A 22,754-nucleotide genomic window follows, 5' to 3' on the forward strand; every position below is an offset into this window, starting at 1 on the left:
ACCACTTGGTTTAGTTTCCTTGCCTCAAAATACATTAAGTAATGGATACAATTAAGTGGTGAAATTAAATGGGATACTAACTAGTCTTATGACACGTGAAGACATTCCACTAAAAAGCTAAAAATAGTTTCTATATCAAAGTTTAACTGTTTCCTCTGATTTACCTTCGAACAAGCAATGCACTGAGAAAATCGTTCCGTTGCAGTGATAAGATAGCTGAAAACACTGATGTTCCCACGTATAGAATGAGGAACGATTCCGAGTATATCCTCGGGAATATCTTCTACATTACCAGCGTTATTCGATGTTTTATAATAAGCTGAAGCGCCATCTCTAGTAAACAACAATTTGATTTAGCAGACAAATGTGATCACAATTTTCCGCACTTACCTTGCGTTGTTCTGTAACAAAGCAACAGCAAGCTCTACGGCAAGAGCAGACGCCATACAAGCAACAGCAGGCCTTGTTACAGTACATTGCTGATCCAGAGTACGATCCTTGAGAGACTAAAATAACGAATAAAAAAAACCTTTTATAAATTAAATTGCTCTTTGTTCGAACATTTTTTGGATACATACATTCCCCGGAGCTACGACGTCGTTACAAAAATAACAACCTAATTGAGATCCAAGAACTTCTTTGAACCCATCAACTTTTACATTTTGTGGAACGTAGGAATTTGACTGACTGCCATGTCGCATAACCAGGAACGAATCGAATCCGAGTGCAGCGTTAATCGTCATCTGGAATAAATGTTGCATTATTACCTACATGTACATATATGCTATATTATATGTTCTAGATTTTTATTACGGTACACACCAACCAAGCTGCCGGCCGTGTAATATTAGGGAAAGTTAATAAATTGCGTAACGCTTAGATGAGATGAAAATAGGGTTGCAAGAAGGGAGACGATCCATATAGAAAAATGTCAGATACTTCAAACAAAAAGTGTGAGTGAGTACAGTCCTGAAAATATTTTTTCATAGTCATCTTCTTGCAAAAACATGAACTTTGACACCATCGTGCGGGGCTTTTTTGACTCTAGTGGCTACTTTGAATTCTTGATATTCTAAAAAAAAATAAACGAAGTAATATCCTTATTTGAAACAGAAAGTTGCCATCCAACTATCAACAAGACACCCGAAAGGTGATAATAGCAATTTGATAGTAATTTACTCTATAATTCTTGTTACAAAGTATCCAAAGTAGCCCCCGATTGATCAAAAGTAGCTTACGTATTGGTGAATTGTGAGTTTATTAAAAAAAAAATACTATGTCTGAAACACGATTTGTGCAATTGCACAACATATGAAAGATTCGAAAAATGCATTGGAGGGTTTTATGTATTGTCTGTTTATATATTTGTTGACATTAGTTTAAAACCTTTTATAATTATAAATTACACTTTCCGCCAGAATAGTAAAGAAATGCGTGTTACTTAGTCAACGGCTCACACTAAAAAAAGAACGAGCTACTGCTCGCATTGTTAATTTTTAAACTCAACAGTATAATACATTGTATATATTTAGTGCCTATGATTATTCATCATTTTTTCCCCTTGAGCAGCTAAAAGAAATACTCTTCAAGCATTAATTCCTTTTTTATAATCAATCATAATCTTTTGGCTTCAGACCACCAAAGTTGAAACGTTTCACACCCAACACACTGTAATAGAGGAATATCCCTTGACATTCTTCTCTCTCTTTACTCTCTTATACTAAAGACACTATAAACTAGTGTCTTTATCTTATACAATACTAGCTGTATGTACCCGGCCTAGCTCGGAATTGCCAGTTTGATTTGCAGTTTTTTCACACACACAAAATTAAGAAACCAATCGGTCAACAAAATAATTGTGTTTTATTATTGATACTACAAAATTAAATTACTAATAAATTAATTGTAATTATTGATTTCCAGCCACTATGCGTCTCCGAATTTCTCTGCTGGTATCATTTTCGGCAGTCATCAGTGAGCCCAAGTACCCAATTCTACCACCTCGATTTCGTCACCACCGATGCAAACTCGCGGTGGGTGGCTCACATTGTCTTCTCTTCAACCTCTTTCTCTCATGTACTTCGTCTTCGACATGTTGATGACTAGTCCGATTCGCTTGGCTTCTTCTTCTTGGCAGTCTGATGTAGGCTTCCTCCATCTTCTCAAAGTTACGCGCCATAATATCTATGTCGTCGGCGAAGTCAAATAGCTGGACGGACTTATTGAAAATTGTACCACTTGTGTTAATCCCTGCTCTTCGTATTACCCCTTCCAAAACGATGTTGAATAGCAGACACGAAAGACCATCACATTGCCGTAACCCTCTACTCATTTCGAGCGGACTCGAGAATGCCCCTGAAACTCGAACTACGCACATTACCCGATCCATCGTCGCTTTGATCAACCGTGTCAGTTTATCCGGAAATCCGTTTTCGTGCATTGGCTGCCATAGCTGGTCCCGATCGATTGTATCATTTGCGGCTTTGAAGTCGATGAATAGATGATGTGTGGGGCGTTCACCCATAAAACCCGCCTGGTACTGCCCCACGAACTTCCTTGCAATTGGTGCTAGTCGACGGCCTAAAATTTGGGAGAGTACCTTGTAGGCGGCGTTCAGTAATGTGATTGCGCGGTAGTTGCTACAATCCAGCTTATCGCCCTTTTTGTAGATGGGACACACGACACCTTCCATCCACTCCTGCGGCAAAATATAAAGGATGTGTGTTTCAAATTTGGCTGAAATCGGCTAAGGGGGATCAGAAGTTATACTGAGGTGATTGATAGCTGAACAATACCAGTCCCTCTACAACCTTCCCTGTATTATTTAATATCATCCCCAAGCCCCCTATCGTCGTCTCCTCAAGATAAAGAATGTGTGTTCCAAATTTGCTTGAAATCGGCCAATGGATTCAGAAATTACACTGAGTTTATTGATAACTAACCAATACTCCTCACCCCTCAAAACCTCATTTTTCCAAAGAGCATCCCTAAACCACTATCGTCGTCTCCTTAATATAAAGAATGTGTGTTCTAAATTTGTCTGAAATCGGCTAAGGGGAGATGACTGAGGGGATTGATAGTTGAACAATACTAGTCCCTCCACAACCTTCCCGTTTTCCAAATACAGTCCCTTCCCGATTTTGGCAACACGACCGGATTTTAATGTTGCCAAAATGGGGATGTTGTCAAAAACGGGAAAAAAATTTCATTCAAAATTTCAATTCTTTTTGTTTGCATGATTGAAGCTAAATACTTAGAATATATACTACAAAGTATGTGTAGTGTGTTTAAGTGATGCTTACTTACTTGATGGGCTACAGCTCTTCGATGAACCTACGCCGAATTGAGTATCCTTCTCCACTGGACTCGATTCTGGGCCAATCGCTTCCAGTCGCCCTGTACATTGAGCGCCCTCAGGTCCTCTTCAACTGCAAAAAGCCATCGTGTACGCGGCCTTCCACGAAGCCTGCGGCCTCTTCCGGGTTCTCTACTAAATATTATCTTCGTTGACGTTCTTCCGGCATACTAACAACGTGACCAGCCCACCGTAGTCTGCCGTGTTGTATAAGCTTAATAATATCCAGCCCTTTATACACCTGGTACAAATCGTGATTCATGCGACGCCGCCAGATACCGTTCTCCTGTTTACCGCCGAGTATTGTCCGCAGCACCTTACGCTCAAACACTCCGAGAGCTCTCCGATCAGCCTCCTTTAACGTCCATGTCTCATGGCCGTATAAAGCCACCGGAAGAATCAGAGTAGTATACAGCGCGAGTTTTGTTTTCGTTTGCAGACTACGGGACTTAAGCTGGTTACGAAGTCCGTAATAAGCCCTATTTGCAGCTGCAATACGCCTTTTCACCTCGCGGGTAACATCATTATCGCATGTCACTAATGTTCCAAGATACACAAATTCTTCTACCACTTCAAATTTTTCACCATCCAGCACTATTTCGCTACCACCACCACTAATGAGCCCACGTTGATTGCCAGCGACCATGTACTTCGTTTTGCTGGTATTGATCGTGAGTCCAATCCTCACTGTCTCGATAATATCGATAAATCCCAGGAGCATATGCGATTTTGTGATAATGGTACCGCTTCTTTGCACACCAGCTCTCCTAATCGCTCCCTCGAGCGCTATATTGAACAGTAGGTTCGAGAGTGCATCACCCTGCTTCAATCCATCTAAGGTAACAAATGACGTCGATATTTCATCCGCAACCCTTACACTTGATTTCGATCCGTCCAACGTTATACGAATCAGCCGTATCAGTTTCGCCGGAAAACCATGTTCAAGCATAATTTGCCATAATTCATTCCGTTTCACTGAGTCGTACGCCGCCTTGAAATCAATAAACAGATGATGTGTCTGCAAGTTGTACTCCCGGAATTCATCAAGGATTTGTCTCAGGGTAAACATTTGATCCGTCGTTGATCGGCCCTCACGAAAACCCGCTTGGTATTCGCCGACGAAGGACTCTTCAAGCGGTCTCAATCTGTTGAACAGAATACGGGACATAATTTTGTACGCCGAATTAAGGAGGGTTATTCCTCGGTAATTGGCGCACTCCAGTCTGTGCCCTTTCTTAAAGAGAGGGCAAATGAGGCCGTCCAACCAGCTAGCAGGCATTTCCTCGTTTTCCCATATTTTCGACATAATATGGTGCAGAACTGCATAAAGCTGCTCACTGCCATGTTTGAGAAATTCAGCCGGGAGCTGGTCCTTCCCCGCAGCCTTATTGTTTTTCAGCTCTTTGGCAGCTTTTTTAACCTCATCTAGTGTAGGTGACTCCACAGCTTGTCCATCGTCGCTAATATTTATTCTGTTCACCGATGCACCGTCACTTCCTCCATTCACCAAAGTCTCGAAGTGTTGCTTCCACCTGGCAGCCACTTCAGTTTTATCTGTCAGCAAATTCCCTTGTTGGTCGTTGCACATGACGGGAGATGGCGCTGTCTTTCTCCGCACGCCATTGACAGACTCATAAAACCTCCGCATATCGTTCTGCTCCATTTTTTCCTGCGCCTCACTAATAACTTGTTCTTCGTACTCTTTTTTCTTCCTGCGGTGGGTTCGTTTTTCGACTGTTCTTGCTTCCTTGTACCGATCTCTATTCGATCGGGTACCTGACACCAACATCCGGCTTCTGGCAACGTTCTTCTCGTCTGTCACGTCCTGGGTCGCCTCTGTGCAGTGCCTACCACTTCTCGTGCTGTTGTGCTCACCGCTCCATGGATCGACTCCCATAGATCGTTGATGTTGTCGCTAACGTTGATTGCAATTATCCGTTCGTCGAGCTTCAGGCGGTACTCAGCCGATACTCCTTCCGCCGACAATCGCTGGATATTGTAACGCATCGTTCGCTGTGATCTTTCGTTCGATACAGTTGACAACCGTGATCGAATTTTACTGACAACGAGGTAGTGATCAGAGTCAATGTTCGGACCTCTGAATGTCCGCGCATCGATAACATCCTGAAAATGGCGCCCATTCACCAGAACATGGTCTATCTGGTTGCAAGTTTCGCCATTTGGGTGTCTCTAGGTGTGCTTTCGGATGTTCTTTCGTGCAAAATAGGTGCTACTGATGGCCATCCCTCTGGCAGCAGCAAAATTTACTAGCCGTAGGCCGTTGTCATTGGTAGCGGAGTGAAGGCTCTCCCTACCGATTATGGGACGGAAAAAGTCCTCTCTACCGACCTGAGCGTTGGCGTCTCCGATAACAATTTTCACGTCATGCTTTGGGCACTCTCCATAGGCTTTATCAAGACATTCATAAAACGTGTCCTTCACGTCGTCGGATTTATCGTTTGTCGGTGCGTAAACGTTGATTAGGCTGTAATTGAAGAATTCGCCCCGTATCCTCAACACACAGATTCGTTCGCTAATGGGTTTCCACCGCATCACTCGCTTCATCTGCTTGCCCATCACTACGAAACCAACTCCATGCTCTGCTTTTTCACCGCCGCTGTGATAGATGTTATACTTGAATGCAGTATTGGTCGTGGGGTCCACGGCTCGGAATTCACGTTCTCCGGATCTAGGCCATCGGACTTCTTGAATAGCAGCCACGTTCACTCCAACCATCTGCAGTTCACGAGCCAGAAGGCTCACTCGTCCAGGTTCATTTAGGGTCCTGACATTCCAGGTACCGAGTTTCCAATCATAGTCCTTATTTCGTTGCCGGGTCGGTTGCCAAAACTAACGTTCTCTTTTTCTCTTATCTCCATTTTTCGTGGTATTTGAGAGGCTTCAGTAAGCTACCTTACCGTGGTCGCGTTACCTACATCGCGATGATGGGGTTGCCACCTTAGGTGTAGCTGACGCGATACAGCATTTCGTTAATCAGCCGCTGGGTACCAGGCAGACGCTGTTTGAGCCGCACCTCCTGGTGAACAGACGCTCGAGGCGTACCTTCTCACTCTAGCTTATGTCAGAAGGACAACAGTGCCCAGGCTGCACTACCAGCTAAGTACACAACCCTTAGCTGGCGGTCTTTTGTCATCGGACGACCCGTGGAAGCGTGAGATAGGGACTTGTTTAAGTGATGCACGGGCATCATAATTGTCATTTTTGCGATAATATTCATAATTCGGAGATTGTAGCTCAAACAAAATTGAAACAAACTCAAGAATGGTAATCAAAACATAATGTGACTAATTATAGTCAATTTCATAATACAAATTTAATAATAAATAATATTTGAAATTTACAATAGCGTCGTCCATGTCCTTACAAAAAAATTGTAGTAATAAAAAACGTTTCTATAGTAGTCCATTGAAGTGCTGACTTCAATCTGACATCTTCTATATAATAAAAAATGAAATGGTCTGTGTTCGTATCCGCATAACTCGAAAACGGCTGGATGGATTTTTTTCATTCCTTCAGCAGGAATGTTGGTCATCGTTTCCGACGGATTTATATGATATTTTCTTATGCGAAAATCACAACTTAAGTTGAGTAAAACGTGAAAAACTGAAATTAAGATTTGTATAGGAATTTAGCTTGGGCAGTTCACAACGCGTATTTTCGCCTACTATGCAGGACAACGTCTGCCGGATCAACTAGTCTCATATAAATTTTAGTCTACCGAAAATGCTTGTTTTTATCGCAATTCTCTATATAAATCAAATAGCGATCCGACAGATACAAGATGACTAAATGTGCTACAAATTTCGGATTCTTATATAATGGATTTTTATGGAGGCAAACTTTCTTGTGGTCGGTGTGATTAAGAGTAAAGTTCTGTGCACAATTTTTGCTGACCTTATGGAAAAAACGAACGCAAGGCATAAGACGTTCCATTGGTTTAGAAAATGGTAACGGAAATCATCATTCTGCACATTGGTTAAGCGTATCTAATGTAGTGTGGGTATGGGTTAACTACTACACTCGACTCACTAAAACCAAATTTTTTTCACTAGTCGGTCTCCTAGCACTCAACCCAGGAATATTTCAGGCGGCAATGATTGATCCATGCGCACTATTTGCACCTCGCACTACGAGTGATAGTGTGGCCAAGTGGAAGCTGGAAGACCATTTGCGGCATGCCACCTCTGACACTCGATAGCAGTCAACCTACTGGTGCTCGCTGCAGCTCATCGCACTATAGTTCTCCATGCTAGTGATTAACACGTTGAAGACGAAGTAGGCTCAAGAGAAGACAACGGCTATTCGACAAAATCAAATTGGTTGAAGATTTCGTGTACTTGGGCTCTCTTGACCTCCGATAACGATATCAGCAGACAAATTCGGAGACGCAACGTGGCAGGAAAGCGTACGTACGAGATCTGGACAATTCTTGTGGAGGACCAACGAGCACTTGGAGTAAAAATGGTTCTCTACAACAATCCGACAGGCACAAGAAGGCGAGGTGTGCAGCGATCAAGGTGGGTCGATCAGGTGAAAGACGATTTGCGGACCCTCCGTAGACTGCGTGACTGGTAACGTACAGCAGTACACTTCTGATACTTCGCCGAGAGCAGGCATTGGAAGTGTGAGTGAGCATTGTGAGTATTGATCTATTGCAATCTACGCTACATCCATAGCCAATGAGTGTACTGCCTCAATCAGATGGATGTCAAACAATGAGTAGGGGCGATCGTTGCTGTGATAAACAATGAGCAACACCGTCTAACAAGCCAAGCCGTGGTGAGGTATCCATGTAAGCAACGATATTTGCATTCGTACCCCGCTTGCTCTAGTACAATGAAACCAAACAATTAAACCACATCATGTATTCTCAGGTGATAAGATAGTCAAGAGAAAGTAACAACGCCTCCCATTCAGTGTACTCGAGTTCCAGACTCATGGAGGTCTTCATTTTTAGAATGCTTGAATGACTTCTTCTGTCAGCGCACCGGAACGACGCTCATTGTAGTGTCACCAAGTGATTCGCTTCACTCAATCAGCTTCCATTGGTGAGCGTTGAAGATCAATAAACGATGAATCATCGAACATTCAATTTCATAGATCTTAGGAAGTGTTACGTCCACTGGCAGCACTGGCGGGATCATCAGTAACAACTCCTCGGCAGTCCAACCCTGTCTACAAGTGTCAAGCCTCGAACGTCACCGTCGCCCGTAATGATACAATGTCTTTGGTTCGTGTACCGCTAAATAGGGGAAGAAATTACTAGGCAAAACCACTGAAACGTGTTTTTCAACAATAGTTAATTTAGTTTGGACTACTATAAGTGACCGTATCTGCTAGAAGCAAGTAGGGTAACAAAACTTAATATCAAATAGAATGAATTCTAAAATAATAATATTAAAGCACAATATATTCAGGCTCTACCACAGGTATTACAGTGTTACACGAGCTACTGTCGTTAGGAGACTCTAGAAGCGATTTGTAATAGAAAATTAAGGTAGGAGTTCACTGAAATTTATATTATAAATACCTAATGATTTATTTTATTTGTATTCTCTAAATCCGTGCTTTTCTACCCACTTAAGAATACTTAGTGGAATACAACCCATTAATTCGGCTCGGTAAATTTGTATCGGATAAACTTTCGTCGGGGTGAAACTAAATGTAGGTTATAAATTGTTCTACTGCGTGATTCAAAACACTAAATAATAAAATTTAATTATTCTAGCTTTGAGCTACAAACACTCAATCGGTGGTTGCTACGAAGGATTTCACTCTTGTCCGAACAAAATCTCAAAGATTTACCCATAATAATCGGATTTGGGTACCCACTATTCCACTTCCCGGAAAGATGCCAGAGACAGAGCGAAATGATTGCAAAATCTGCCGGAGGTCGAACAATGTAGACGACATGGTATTCTGCGCGGTTTGTGAGGAATGGTTCCACTACCGATGCGTAGGAGTGACCTCAGCCGTGGTCAACGAAAGCTGGATGTGCGCTGGATGCTCGGCTCTGCCATCGTCCACACGGATCGGCGAACTAGGAGCCGGCGACAAATCGATCACTGTTACCACCGTGTCCTCGGGAGCCACTTGATCGTTACCGGCGATGACCCCATCGTCAAGCACGGTGCCATTTTCAATTAATTCGGAATTTCCACTGGCCTTCACGGCAGCGTCGTACAACGTGTCATCGACAGCACTTCCATCGTTACCGCCCGTAATTGCTGGGCCCTCCGGATTCCAACCTCCTGTTACAAATCCAGTCGCAGTACATGCAACTAGTTCAGTCCAGTCTTTGTTGTCGGAACAGGCGCGTGCGAGCCTGCAGTGGATCAGAGATCAACGGATAATGCTTGAGCAGCACATGGAAGAAATGAACAAAAAAGAAATGGAACGGAAGAAGGCGATGTTAGTACGGATCACGGAAAACGCTATGCAGGGAGTATTAAGCAGTGAGGCATCAAATGCTTTCAACGAGCAGTCTGCTGCGGTAGGAATCGGAAAGGTAGGTGACTGGCTGGGAGAGATGGTCGGCGAGATGAATAATCTGTCAATCACACCAGCGAGTGCGATGGGACAGGTAGCAGCATCAGTCCTACCCGACAACTGCGGGTTCTTTCAACCGAAGTGTATTCGATCCGTCGCTGTCCTCAATATTTCTTGGCGGGCTGAGTAGTTCGGCCAATAGTCTTACGGGTCCGGTTCAGCCAATTTCGCTTACAACAATTGCTACTCCGCAGTTGTCTGGGTACCCGCCGCTTGGTGTGAACAACTTTCATCAAACGAGTGCATTTACAATTAGCACTCAAGTTCCTTCGATGCCCAGGGTGGCGAATGATAATATGACAAATGTGGTTACTGCCTGCCCTACCATCCCAACGGCTTCGATACCGCAGGCACAACCTTACGGTGCGTCAGCAATAAGCACTCACATTCCCAGAATACAACCTAGGCCGCTTTTTCCACAAGCCTCCCTAGGGGGGCATTCTCCAGCAAATTTCACCCCTGCGCCTCCGATATCGTATCTGGTGGGACCTTCGCAGCATCAGTTGATGGCGAGACAGGTCATGCCAAAGGATCTCCCGCCATTCCGAGGAGATCCAGAAGATTGGCCATTATTCTATAGTGCGTACGTGAACTCCACAAATGCGTGCGGCTATTCCGATGTGGAGAATTTGGCCCGACTCCAACGTGCGCTGCAGGGTAAGGCATTCGAATCGGTGAAAAGCCGTTTGCTTCTACCAGCTTGTGTCCCGCAAGTAATGTCTACTTTGTACATGCTATATGGGAGACCAGAACTGATCATCCAAACGCTACTGGACAAGGTTCGCGATACTCCAGCACCAAGGGCGGAAAGGTTGGAGACGCTGATAACATTCGGGATGGCGGTCCAGAACCTTTGTGACCATGTTGAAGCTTCTGGGCAAGTGGCACACCTGTGTAACCCAGTTCTTATACGGGAACTGGTAGAGAAGATTCCGGCGCAACAGCGTCTGAATTGGGCGCTATACAAACAACACTTTGCGGCGGTTGATTTGCGCACATTCGCTGGCTATATGTCTATGCTGGTGACTGCTGCTTCGGATGTCACCATCACAACGGAATGTAAGCAGTCGCGTCCGAGCAGGTCGGATCGTGGAAGAGAGAAAATTTTCTCAATGCTCACCTAGCCAGCAAATTATCCAAGAAGGAGAGCAACCAAGAAGACGAACTGAAAAGGAAGGAGTCCAAAGAGTTGTTGTGTCTGGCGTGTAACGGAAGCAGCCACAAGGTGAAAGATTGCGCAACGTTTAAGATGTGGGAGCCTGAAAGCCGCTGGAAGATCGTCCAAAATCACCACCTCTGTCGCACGTGTCTGGGAAAGCACGGACGACGCCCTTGCAAACTGCAAGCTCACTGTGGCGTGGATGGCTGTCAGCAACGACACCATCGGCTGCTGCATTCTGGAGCACCTAAGCATCAATCACCACGCAAAGAAGAACAGACGTCAGTGAAGCAATGCGAGACCCCTAGGGACGGACTGAATGCACATCATGCTACCAAAAAATCTACAATATTTCGAATCCTCCCCGTTAAGTTGGTGTGGAAGGGTAAATGTGTAGAAACTTTCGCGTTCCTGGATGACGGATCGGACATGACTCTGGTCGAACAATCAATTGCTGACCGATTAGGCATCGATGACGGCGAACCACTTCCCCTTTGTCTAACATGGACCAGCAACGTAACTCGACAGGAACCTAAGTCTCAACGGATTCGTTTGGAGGTCTCTGGAGAAGGAAAAAGCGAACTGTTCACACTGTACGATGCAAGGACGGTCGCTAGCCTCAATCTTCCGAAGCAAACTTTGAACTATGCAGATTTGGCACGACAGTACACCTATCTTCGGGGCCTACCAGTCAGTAGCTACGAAGCAGCCACACCTGGGATCCTTATCGGCTCCAATAATGCCAGCTTGATTGCAACACTGAACTTGCGTGAAGGTCGAATAGGCGATCCTCTAGCCAGCAAGACACGTCTTGGCTGGTCAATTTATGGGTACACCGCTGAAGGACAAAAGGCGACAAACTTCACGCTGCACGTTTGCGAATGTCAAGGTGAATACCAAGCTGACCAAGAACTGCATGATCTCGTCAAGCGACACTTCACGGTGGAGAGCGTTGGTGTCTCAGCAGACAAAGGTCCGGAATCGATAGAGAACCAGCGAGCCCGTCAGATTTTAGAAACAACAACGAAACGCGTAGGCACTAGGTTCGAGACAGGGCTGCTGTGGCGGTACGACCGTGTGAATTTCCTCAATAGTTTTCCATGGCAAAACGTCGCTTAGAATGTTTTGAAGGAAGGATGGATAGAGACCCAGAACTACGGGCCAACGTACAGCGGCAAATCATCGAGTATTTGGAATGCAACAACATCCATGAAGTGACGCCAACGGAAATTGAATCGACGGACCCTCGCAGGGTGTGGCACTTACCATTGGGTGCTGTTAGAAACCCCAAAAGTCGGGTAAAATTAGACTTGTTTGGGATGCGGCGGCGAAGGTCGGGGATATTTCATTGAACACCATGCTCCTTAAGGGACCGGATCTATTAACTCCCCTCGCTTCGGTGCTTTGCAAATTCCGTGAGCGACCTGTTGCAGTTAGCGGAGACCTGAAACAAATGTTTCATCAGTTCAGAATTCGAAACCAAGATGCGCAAAGCCAGCGGTTTTTGTATCGGCAACACCACTCGGAACCAGTTAAAACATTCGTTATGGATGTAGGTAGCTTTGGAGCTACATGCTCTCCTGTCAAGCCCAATTCATCAAGAACCTGAACGCGAAGGAACACGAAGTGGAGTTTCCCGAGGCAGCTAAAGCGATCATAGAGAAGCACTATGTCGACGACTACCTCGACAGTTTCGACACAGAAGCGGAAGCAATCAAAGTAGCGCTCGATGTAAAAGAGATTCACATACGTGGTGGATTCGAGATCCGAAACTGGCACTCTACTTCCGATGCACTTTTGCGACGGGTTGGGGAACCTAAGCAATCCCAACCGAATGCTATCAACATTGATGCAGAGAGCGGAGCGGAACGAGTTCTGGGGCTCCTATGGCTGCCGAAAGAAGACGTCCTCGCCTTTTCCACCGAACTTCAGCTGGAGGCGATAGCACTGACGAAGCGTAACATTTTGCGCTGCGTAATGAGCCTCTTTGATTCTCAAGGAATCTTGTCGCACATCACAATCCAGGGACGCATGATAATCCAAGACACTTGGCGTAGCCAGACGAAGTGGGATGACGAGGTCGACGAAGTTGTCCGTACGCACTGGCTTCGATGGACGAAGTTGTTTGAAAATGTTGGTCAGATGAGACTACCTAGGGCCTATTTTCCAGGATTCCCTGCGGTTGATATTGGTCCGGTAGACCTTCACATTTTCACAGATGCGAGCGAGGAAGTATAAACTTGCGCAGCCTATTTTAGGGCCGTGGTCAACGGGAAAGTGTGCGTTACGTTGGTTATGGCCAAGGCTAAAGTAGCACCGTTGAAGTCACTATCCGTTCCCCGTTTGGAGCTGATGGGGGCCCTCTTGGGAGCGAGGCTTGCAAAAGCGGTGAAGGAATATCATACATTCCCGATAGAACGACGTATGATGTGGACGGACTCGAAAACAACGCTGGCTTGGATCCAATCTCAACATCGCCGATACCGTCAGTTCGTAGCATTTCGAGTTGGAGAAATCCTTAGCAAAACCGAATCTTTTGAGTGGAAATATGTTCCCACGCAGCACAACCCAGCCGACTACGCTACAAAGTGGGGAAAAGGACCTAGCACGGATGTAACGTCACGCTGGTTTCAAGGGCCCGAATTTCTTTACCGGCCCGAAACGGAATGGCCAGAGCAATGGTCAACAGAGCCGCTGAATACGGAGGAAGAATTACGGCCCTGTTTGATACATCATCAGCATCAAGTTGAGGACGTATACCAAATAAGCAACTTCTCCAAGTGGAATCGTTTGTTGCGAACAGCTGCATACGTTCCCCGTTATGTCGGAAACTGCTACCGCAGGTGTAAGAAACAGACCCCAATGACAGGGCAGTTGAAGCAGGATAAATTGCTGAAAGCAGAAAATACCCTTTGGCGTACGGTGCAGAAACCAGCGTATCTGGACGAGATAGCGACATTGAAATCAGGAAGCATGACCCCCAAGAAACGCATCGAAAGAAATAGCCCCGTATATAAATTGTCACCATTCTTAGACGATCGCGGCATCATGCGGGTAGATAGCCGTATCGGTGCAGTTCCGTACGTCACATACGATTTCAAGTTTCCGGTCATCTTGCCACGTCACCACCATCTCACCAAACTTATCATTGACTGGTACCACTGCCGATACCTGCACGCCAACCACGCAACAGTTCAAAACGAAGTTCGGCAGCGGTTCCACGTATCCAATCTTCGCGCTTTGATTCGAAGAGTATCGAAGGATTGTCAGACCTGCAAAATCGCTAAAGCGGTTCCAGCAACACCAAGGATGGCTCCCCTGCCAGAATCACGTCTGGCGGCAATGGTACGTCCGTTTTCCTATGTCGGCCTTGATTATTTTGGTCCCATTCAGGTTCGAGTCGGTCGTAGCTGTGTCAAACGTTGGATAGCGTTATTTACGTGCCTTACCGTGAGAGCTGTGCACCTAGAAGTCGTGTATTCTCTGTCCACCGAGTCGTGTAAAATGGCTATCCGTCGGTTCGTTGCACGCCGAGGATCGCCCTTAGAAATTCGTTCGGATAACGCCAGTAGAGAGCTGCGGGAAGAAATAAAAGCGATCGAACAAGACCTAGCAGAGACCTTTACTAACTCTGTGACCAAATGGATCTTCAATCCTCCGTCGGCACCACATTTTGGAGGTTCGTGGGAACGCCTTGTGAGATCTGTCAAAGTGGCGCTTGGTGCACTGTGTAGCGAACAGAACCCGGATGATGAGACACTTTGGACGATTGTGTCGGAGGCTGAATCCATTGTAAATTCCAGACCGTTAACCGCCATTTCATTGGACAGCGCCAACCAGGAAGCGTTGACACCGAATCACTTCATATTACTCAGCTCAAGCGGGGTCATCCAACCTCCTAGAATGTTGTCGGGGCCAATGAAGGTTACGCGTACCAACTGGAACTTGGCCAGACAGCTTGTAGACCAGTTCTGGCGGCGTTGGATTCGCGAATATCTTCCCACGATTGCTAATAGGACCAAATGGTTTAGTGATACGAAGAATCTGGCAGAAAACGATCTTGTATTAATTGTCAATGAAGGTCATCGCAACGGCTGGGTAAGGGGTCAGATCTTGTCAGTGATTCCAGGGAGTGATGGGCGAATTCGGCAAGCCATGGTACAAACATCGAAAGGGGTGTTCAAGCGTCCGGTAACCAAGCTGGCAGTGCTCCAGGTAAAAGAAGATAGTAACAGAGATACGGAGCTACGTTACGGGTCGGGGGATGTTACGTCCACTGGCAGCACTGGCGGGATCATCAGTAACAACTCCTCGGCAGTCCAACCCTGTCTACAAGTGTCAAGCCTCGAACGTCACCGTCGCCCGTAATGATACAATGTCTTTGGTTCGTGTACCGCTAAATAGGGGAAGAAATTACTAGGCAAAACCACTGAAACGTGTTTTTCAACAATAGTTAATTTAGTTTGGACTACTATAAGTGACCGTATCTGCTAGAAGCAAGTAGGGTAACAAAACTTAATATCAAATAGAATGAATTCTAAAATAATAATATTAAAGCACAATATATTCAGGCTCTACCACAGGTATTACAGTGTTACACGAGCTACTGTCGTTAGGAGACTCTAGAAGCGATTTGTAATAGAAAATTAAGGTAGGAGTTCACTGAAATTTATATTATAAATACCTAATGATTTATTTTATTTGTATTCTCTAAATCCGTGCTTTTCTACCCACTTAAGAATACTTAGTGGAATACAACCCATTAATTCGGCTCGGTAAATTTGTATCGGATAAACTTTCGTCGGGGTGAAACTAAATGTAGGTTATAAATTGTTCTACTGCGTGATTCAAAACACTAAATAATAAAATTTAATTATTCTAGCTTTGAGCTACAAACACTCAATCGGTGGTTGCTACGAAGGATTTCACTCTTGTCCGAACAGGAAGCTTATAACTTGCCCCACGGCAGAGCATCAAGTAGGCTGTGGGGCAAGTTATTGCCGATTTTTCTCATGATCTGATTTAAGTCAAAGCCTGCTCGAGAGCCTTACGGTTACATGATACCAAACTCTTACCATTACTATTGACCTGTTGGCCAACATGCTGGAATCAAAAGGCTCGTTATGCAATTGACACATCAGGAAAATGGAAAAGCCAACAGTATTCTGATAGTAATCGCTAGACAAATTTGCCTGATTTAAAAAAATAAGACTCTTTGAAATAAAATTGTTGCTTATTTTATATACGGGAATTCAGCAGATAGACGGATAAAATGATTAAATTACGGTTTCTCGGCTGACACCAGAAAAGTGGCGCGTAATGAGCAAAACGACTTGATGGTTAGACAGCGCATTTAAAAAATCGAATCTGATAATCACTAGCAATTAAACCTACGGGGGTTGCTGGTTCCTGGATCATTCATACAGTATTGGTTGCATTGTGATGTAAACAGCGGGCTTCGCTTAATAGGTGTTGTACTATGTACAACGGTGTTAGTCAGCTTATCGACGACAAAATCAGTGAGATACCACAAAATACGACATTCTACAGTGGGCTGGTTGCTTAGGGTAGTGTGAATAGGGACATGGAAAACGTGAATAAAAAGAGCAGAAAAGTTTCAATAGACATTGTTTGCAATGAGCGGTAAAATGAGTTCATTAATTCAGCGAAAGTGCCCACTATTCATACAGAGCCCATAGTACGCATATAAACCTTAATGACATTCACTTTTGGTTTTGTTTATCATATTACATAATTATAAAAGAGCTTTAGCTCTAAAAAGTATTAAAAAAAATATTTTCGATGTTGTTGCCAAAATCGGGAAGAAAATGTTGCCAAAATCGAGGGTAGACAAAAACGGGTGTTGCCAAAATCGGGATGGGACTATATTACCGTAATCTGAAAAAGTGACGTATGCGCCAAATCACAACCTATAGGTTTTCCATTTTTCTGTTAAAGTCCGTTAACACTAATATTTCAAAATAGCGTATACGTTACTTTGTCAGATTACGGCAGTATCGTCGTCTTCTTAAGATAAAGATAAAGTGTTCCAATATTGGTAGAAATTGGCCAAGGGGTTCAGAAGTTACACTGACACTGAGTAGATCGATAACTAACCAAAACTCTTCCCACCACACCCTCCCTCTTTTTCCAAAGAGCATCCCTGATCTTCCTATCGTCGTCTCCTTAAGATAAAGAATGTGTATTTCAAATTTGGTAGAAATCGGTCAATGGTTTCAGAAGTTATGCTGGAACATACATACAAGCATTGATTTATATATCTGTCTGTCCGTGTATCGAACAATATAAAGTTGGTGTCTTGTCTAGGTGCGAGAAAGGCTAATCACTAATCGGTGAAGTTGTTTTTCTTATACAAATTAATTTAGGTTCGTAAAGATCGCAAAAATGACCAACCCTCCCTTCTCGTGAAGTGCTTACGTATTTGTGTATTTTTTTAAACCGATTTTTTTTTTCAAGATTGGTGGCAATGCGTACTAATTATTGCATAAACCAGAGTCTATAAACATGCAAAATGATAGAAAACGTGCGATCTATTCCCCGAAAGTGTTTTTTTTTACCTTTCTACTCATTTTTTTTTTCAAGACATGATGCACGAGAAAGGCACCATCGCCGCTAGGTGGATTAATCTGGGTTTCTGAATTCTACTTGAGACATACCTTCTTATAATACGCAGCTAACATAGTTGGCAGCCAACGGCTCTCCCGCGAATCTGTGAGCAAGAAAATCACATCATGGTCTTGTATTAGACTTTCCAATTTTTCAAGCGCCTCATTGGTCTCCTCTAATTGCGATTCGCCAATCGAGTGTCCTGGCATATGAATTTTTAAGCAGTACCCCGTAGATGTCTGAAAGTATATATAAAGAATCTCATTGACTTTAAAAAACTATAGATTTAGAATAAAAAGAACTTACAACACAGGGATTAATTTCCTTCAACCTGTTGGCCGCAGTTGAAGCCTTTGGTCTTCCACCATGCAGTGCATCCTCGTACATGTATAAGCTTTGGCGAACTGGATTTGACAGGGAAACATTTCCATAGTCTACGAACGATATATGCCGTGCTCCCCATGCCTAGAAATTCAAAAAGACCTTATTAGATTGCAACAGCTTATTTAACTATGATACCAACCAATAAAGACCGAGCAACTCCGCATCCTAAGGTACCGGCCCCCAACAGAAGATATTTGGTTCGACTTATAATATCTAAATCCAGATTGGGGAGTAATCTCCACTTCATAAGAGTGAGATTCAAAGAGATTGATCTTTCCGCTAGTCTGAAAAGCGATAGCTGTAGTGAACATGACCCCTTAACTAATACTATGTTCGCACTACGGCCTGAATAACATGTTATTCACATTATTGACAAAAAAAAGGGTGTTCAAGATAGACGAATAATATGTTACAAGGCCCTAGTGCTATTATAGTATAAGTTGATTGTGAGTGAATAACATGTTATTCAAATTATCGACAACAGGTATGTCATCTAGACTACGGAATAATATGCTACAAGCTCGTAATCTAAGCATCGTCAAACATTCATATGTCTCTGTCATGTTTAGTTCTACATATCTGGACCTGGACGTTATTACTACTTACATTTGAGGATCCATAACTTTTGACATATCTGCCAATTTCGGAAGGAGCTTTCCGTTCTCATTTGCTTCCCATCCAGTCCAAAGGTCGCTTCCAGCGATAAACTGCGTGGCAGGTATCGTTATGTACAGCACAACGCTAGACTGCAAAGTTTCTCTAAGGCAAATCAGCTTGACTTCTTTATTTGCTAGTTGAGGACTGAAAGCATTTCCTTGTGTTAGGGCCTGTTAAACACATATACATGTATGCAGTTTCTTACCATGTGTACACTAAATATCCTAGCAGTTGTCTCAATAACCAGCTTGGATTTTCGCCAGTGGAATGATCTTTACAGCAAATGTATGTGCTGTCCAAGGGTACATCTTTGAAATTTGCTTCCTTACTAATATGACTGACTAGATCAGATAATTTGAGTATTTCACAATTTGATTCATTGTATACAAATACAGGCTCAGCAAATTTTCGACTGAAATTTTCCATTTGTTTCTGAAACACATTCAGCATATCATCTTCGAAATGTATCGACAACAATTGCTGTTGTTTTTCACAATTGTAAATAACATCCCGCAAAGCAGGGAAAGCGAACCAATAGTAATACTTATGGGTTTTGAAATCCTAGAAGAAAAATAAACAATAAAGCTTCAATTTATTATTCATTTCAAATACTTTCATTACGAGAGATAAAAATTATTTAGGCTTATATATAACCGATTTACCTGGAGAACAAAAAATTCTTGTTAAGAAAATTATTTTGAGCTTTTTAGTGGAATGTCATCACTTGTCATAAAACGAGTTTGTACAATCCCAATCCTAAGTCGAGTCAAGTACGAGACACTGAAGACGACCTTACTGTTGAGGTCAAAATACGTGAAAAGTTTCTTGTAAAAAAAGACAGAGACTTCCTCATACTACGTTTACGGAACATAAAGACCATCTGCGAGTTGTGGCGCCTGCCTAGGATGTGGTGGGGTTTGACAGTGGGCCCTGTTAAACCTCTATAAAAAGCTGCATATATCCGCAAGTAGGCTCCGCCAAAGCGACCGTGTACCGCTCAAAGCGCACAAGCCCAAGTCCTGGTGTTAGGTGGGATCACGATTGGAAGCTTGGAACATGGAACTGCAAGTCGCTAGGCTTCGCAGGTTGCGACAGGATAATCTACGATGCATTACATCCCCGCAAGTTCGACGTCGTAGCGTTGCAGGGAATCTGCTGGACAGGACAGAAAGTGTGGAAAAGCGGGCATCGAGCGGCTACCTTCTACCAAAGCTGTGGCACCACCAACGAGCTGGGAACCAGCTTCATAGTGCTGGGTAAGATGCGCCAACGCGTGTTTGGGTGGCAGCCAATCAACGCAAGGATGTGCAAGCTGAGGATAAAAGGCCGTTTCTTCAACTATAGCATCATCAACGTGCACTGCCCACACGAAGGGAGACCCGACGACGAGAAAGAAGCGTTCTATGTACAGCTGGAGCAGACATACGATGGATACCCACTGCGGGACGTCAAAATCGTCATCGGTGACATGAACGCTCAGGTAGGAAGGGAGGAAATGTATAGACCGGTCATTTGGTAAATTAAGTAATTAAGTCTCGCTTAACTTTTCAAAAGGACCTAAGTAACATTTTTTTCGTGAATTAATTTGAATAGCGCAATCAACAGAACAATATGAAAGCTTTTGATTGCAGTACTCAAATTAATTCTTGAAAAAAATGTTACTTAGGTCCTTTTGAAAAGTTAAGCGAGAAGTAATCAAGTAACGGAAAACCAAATCGACCACGTTCTAATCGACGGTAAATTCTTCTCCGACATCACGAACGTACGCACTTACCGCAGTGCGAATATTGAATCCGACCACTACCTCGTTGCAGTATGTCCGGCGCGGCTAAACATTGGGCGGCTACAAGACGGTAGACTAGCCCAAGACTACGCGCAGCAGCTGGAAGTGGCACTCCCAACGGAAGAGCAGCTAGGCGTAGCATCTCTTGAAGATGGCTGGAGAGATATTCGATCCGCCATTGGAAGCACCGCAACCGTTGCACTAGGCACGGTGGCTCCGGATCAGAGAAACGACTGGTATGACGGCGATACAAACGGGCGCGGAACAGACAAAACTCAATTTTCCGGAGGAAAAAGCGCCAGCAGGAAGATCGAGACCGTGAAGAGACGGAGAAACTGTACCGCGCTAATAACGCACGAAAGTTTTATGAGAAATTGAACCGTTCACGTAAGGGCCACGTGCCACTGCCCGATATGTGTAAGGACATAAACGGGAAACTTCCTACAAACGAGCGTGCGGTAATCCAAAGGTGGCGGCAGCACTACGAAGAGCACCTGAATGGCGATATGGCAGACAACGGTGGCGGTATGGTAATGAACCTAGGAGCACGCGCGCAGGACATGTGACATCCGGATCCGAATCTCCAGGAAAACCAGGAGGAGATCGGCCGGCTGAAAAACAACAAAGCCCCTGGAGTTGACCAACTACCAGGAGAGCTGTTTAAACACAGTGGTGAGGCACTGGCTAGAGCGCTGCACTGGGTGATTACCAAGGTTTGGGAAGATGAGGTTCTGCCGCAGGAGTGGATGGAAGGTGTCGTGTGTCCCATCTACAAAAAGGGCGATAAGCTAGATTGTAGCAACTACCGCGCAGCTCGTGGGGCAGTACCAGGCAGAATTTATGGGTGAACGCTCTACCACAGACCAAGTATTCGCCATACGTCAGGTATTGCAGAAATGCCGCGAATACAACGTGCCCACACATCATCTATTTATCGACTTCAAAGCCGCATATGATACAATCGATCGGGACCAGCTATGGCAGCTAATGCACGAAAACGGATTTCCGGATAAACTGATACGGTTGATCAAGGCGACGATGGATCGGATGATGTGCGTAGTTCGAGTTTCAGGGACATTCTCGAGTCCCTTCGGAACGCGTAGAGGGTTACGACAAGGTGATGGTTTTTCGTGTCTGCTATTCAACATCGCTTTGGAGGGAGTAATACGAAGGGCAGGGATTGACACGAGTGGTACGATTTTCACGAAGTCCGTTCAGTTATTTGGTTTCGCCGACGACATAGTTCTCTACGGACACGAGACCTGGACGATGCTCTTGGAGGACCAACGCACACTAGGACTTTTCGAAAGGAAAGTGTTGCATACCATCTATGGTGCGGTGCAGATGGTGGACGGTACGTGGAGGAGGCGAATGAACCACGAGTTGCATCAGCTGTTAGGAGAACCATCCATCGTTCACACCGCGAAAATCGGAAGACTGCGGTGGGCTGGGCACATAGCCAGAATGTCGGACAGTAATTCGGTGAAAATGGTTCTCGACAACGATCCGTCGGGAACAAGAAGGCGAGGTGCACAGCGGGCAAGGTGGATCGATTAGGTGGAGGACGATTTGCGGACCCTCCGCAGACTGCGTGGTTGGCGAAGTGGACCGAGCTGACTGGAGAAGACTTTTATGTGCAGCACAGGCCACTCTGGCCTTAGTCTGGTAATAAATAAAAAAAAATCTCACTTTTAACTTCTTTTTTTCACTTCTCACTGCACAGTTCATACTTCCCAATTTTTTCACTTATAACTTCTCAAGGAAAGCAGGAAGAAAGAAAGAAGAAATGATGAGAAGGAATAAAGATTATGTTAAAAATTGCCAATTTTCACCTCACTTTTCACTTCTCACTACTTGGTTCTCCTACTTTTCAGTTCTCACTTCACTCTTCTCACTTATCACCACTCACTTTACACTAGTCACTTTGCACTTTTCCCTTCTCACCATTGACTTCAGACTTCTCGCTCCTTATTTCTTCCTTCTCACTTTTCATTTCATTTTTACTTCTCACTTTTCACTTCTCACATCTCAATTCTTCTCACTTTTTACAATTGACTTTTCACTTTTTGCTTATCTTATCTCACTTTTATTTTTCACTTCTCAATTCACAATTCTCACTACGATTTTATCACTTCTCACTTCTGACTCCTTACTTTTCATTTCTCATTTTTCACTTTCCCTTCCCACTTTTCACTTCTCACATTTCACTTCTTCAATTT

The 22,754-nt window shown here is 44.2% G+C and overlaps 1 protein-coding gene across 1 annotated transcript in view; it reads right to left on the bottom strand.

The window, feature by feature from the left end:
- The window catches only part of LOC134227191 (ubiquitin-like modifier-activating enzyme ATG7), a 32,207-nt gene that overhangs the window by 370 nt on the left and 9,083 nt on the right, over positions 1-22,754 (bottom strand). Inside the window, exons 3-10 of the mRNA XM_062708516.1 lie at positions 18,958-19,313; positions 18,702-18,896; positions 18,235-18,379; positions 18,018-18,176; positions 17,762-17,950; positions 579-743; positions 391-506; positions 165-333 (exon numbers count right to left, since the gene is read on the bottom strand). Of these exons, the coding sequence (XP_062564500.1) occupies positions 165-333; positions 391-506; positions 579-743; positions 17,762-17,950; positions 18,018-18,176; positions 18,235-18,379; positions 18,702-18,896; positions 18,958-19,313 (1,494 nt within the window). The remainder of the gene's footprint in view (positions 1-164; positions 334-390; positions 507-578; positions 744-17,761; positions 17,951-18,017; positions 18,177-18,234; positions 18,380-18,701; positions 18,897-18,957; positions 19,314-22,754) is intronic.

This window comes from Armigeres subalbatus, chromosome 3, assembly GCF_024139115.2.
Source record: "Armigeres subalbatus isolate Guangzhou_Male chromosome 3, GZ_Asu_2, whole genome shotgun sequence".
Classification (NCBI taxonomy): Eukaryota; Metazoa; Arthropoda; class Insecta; order Diptera; family Culicidae; genus Armigeres; species Armigeres subalbatus.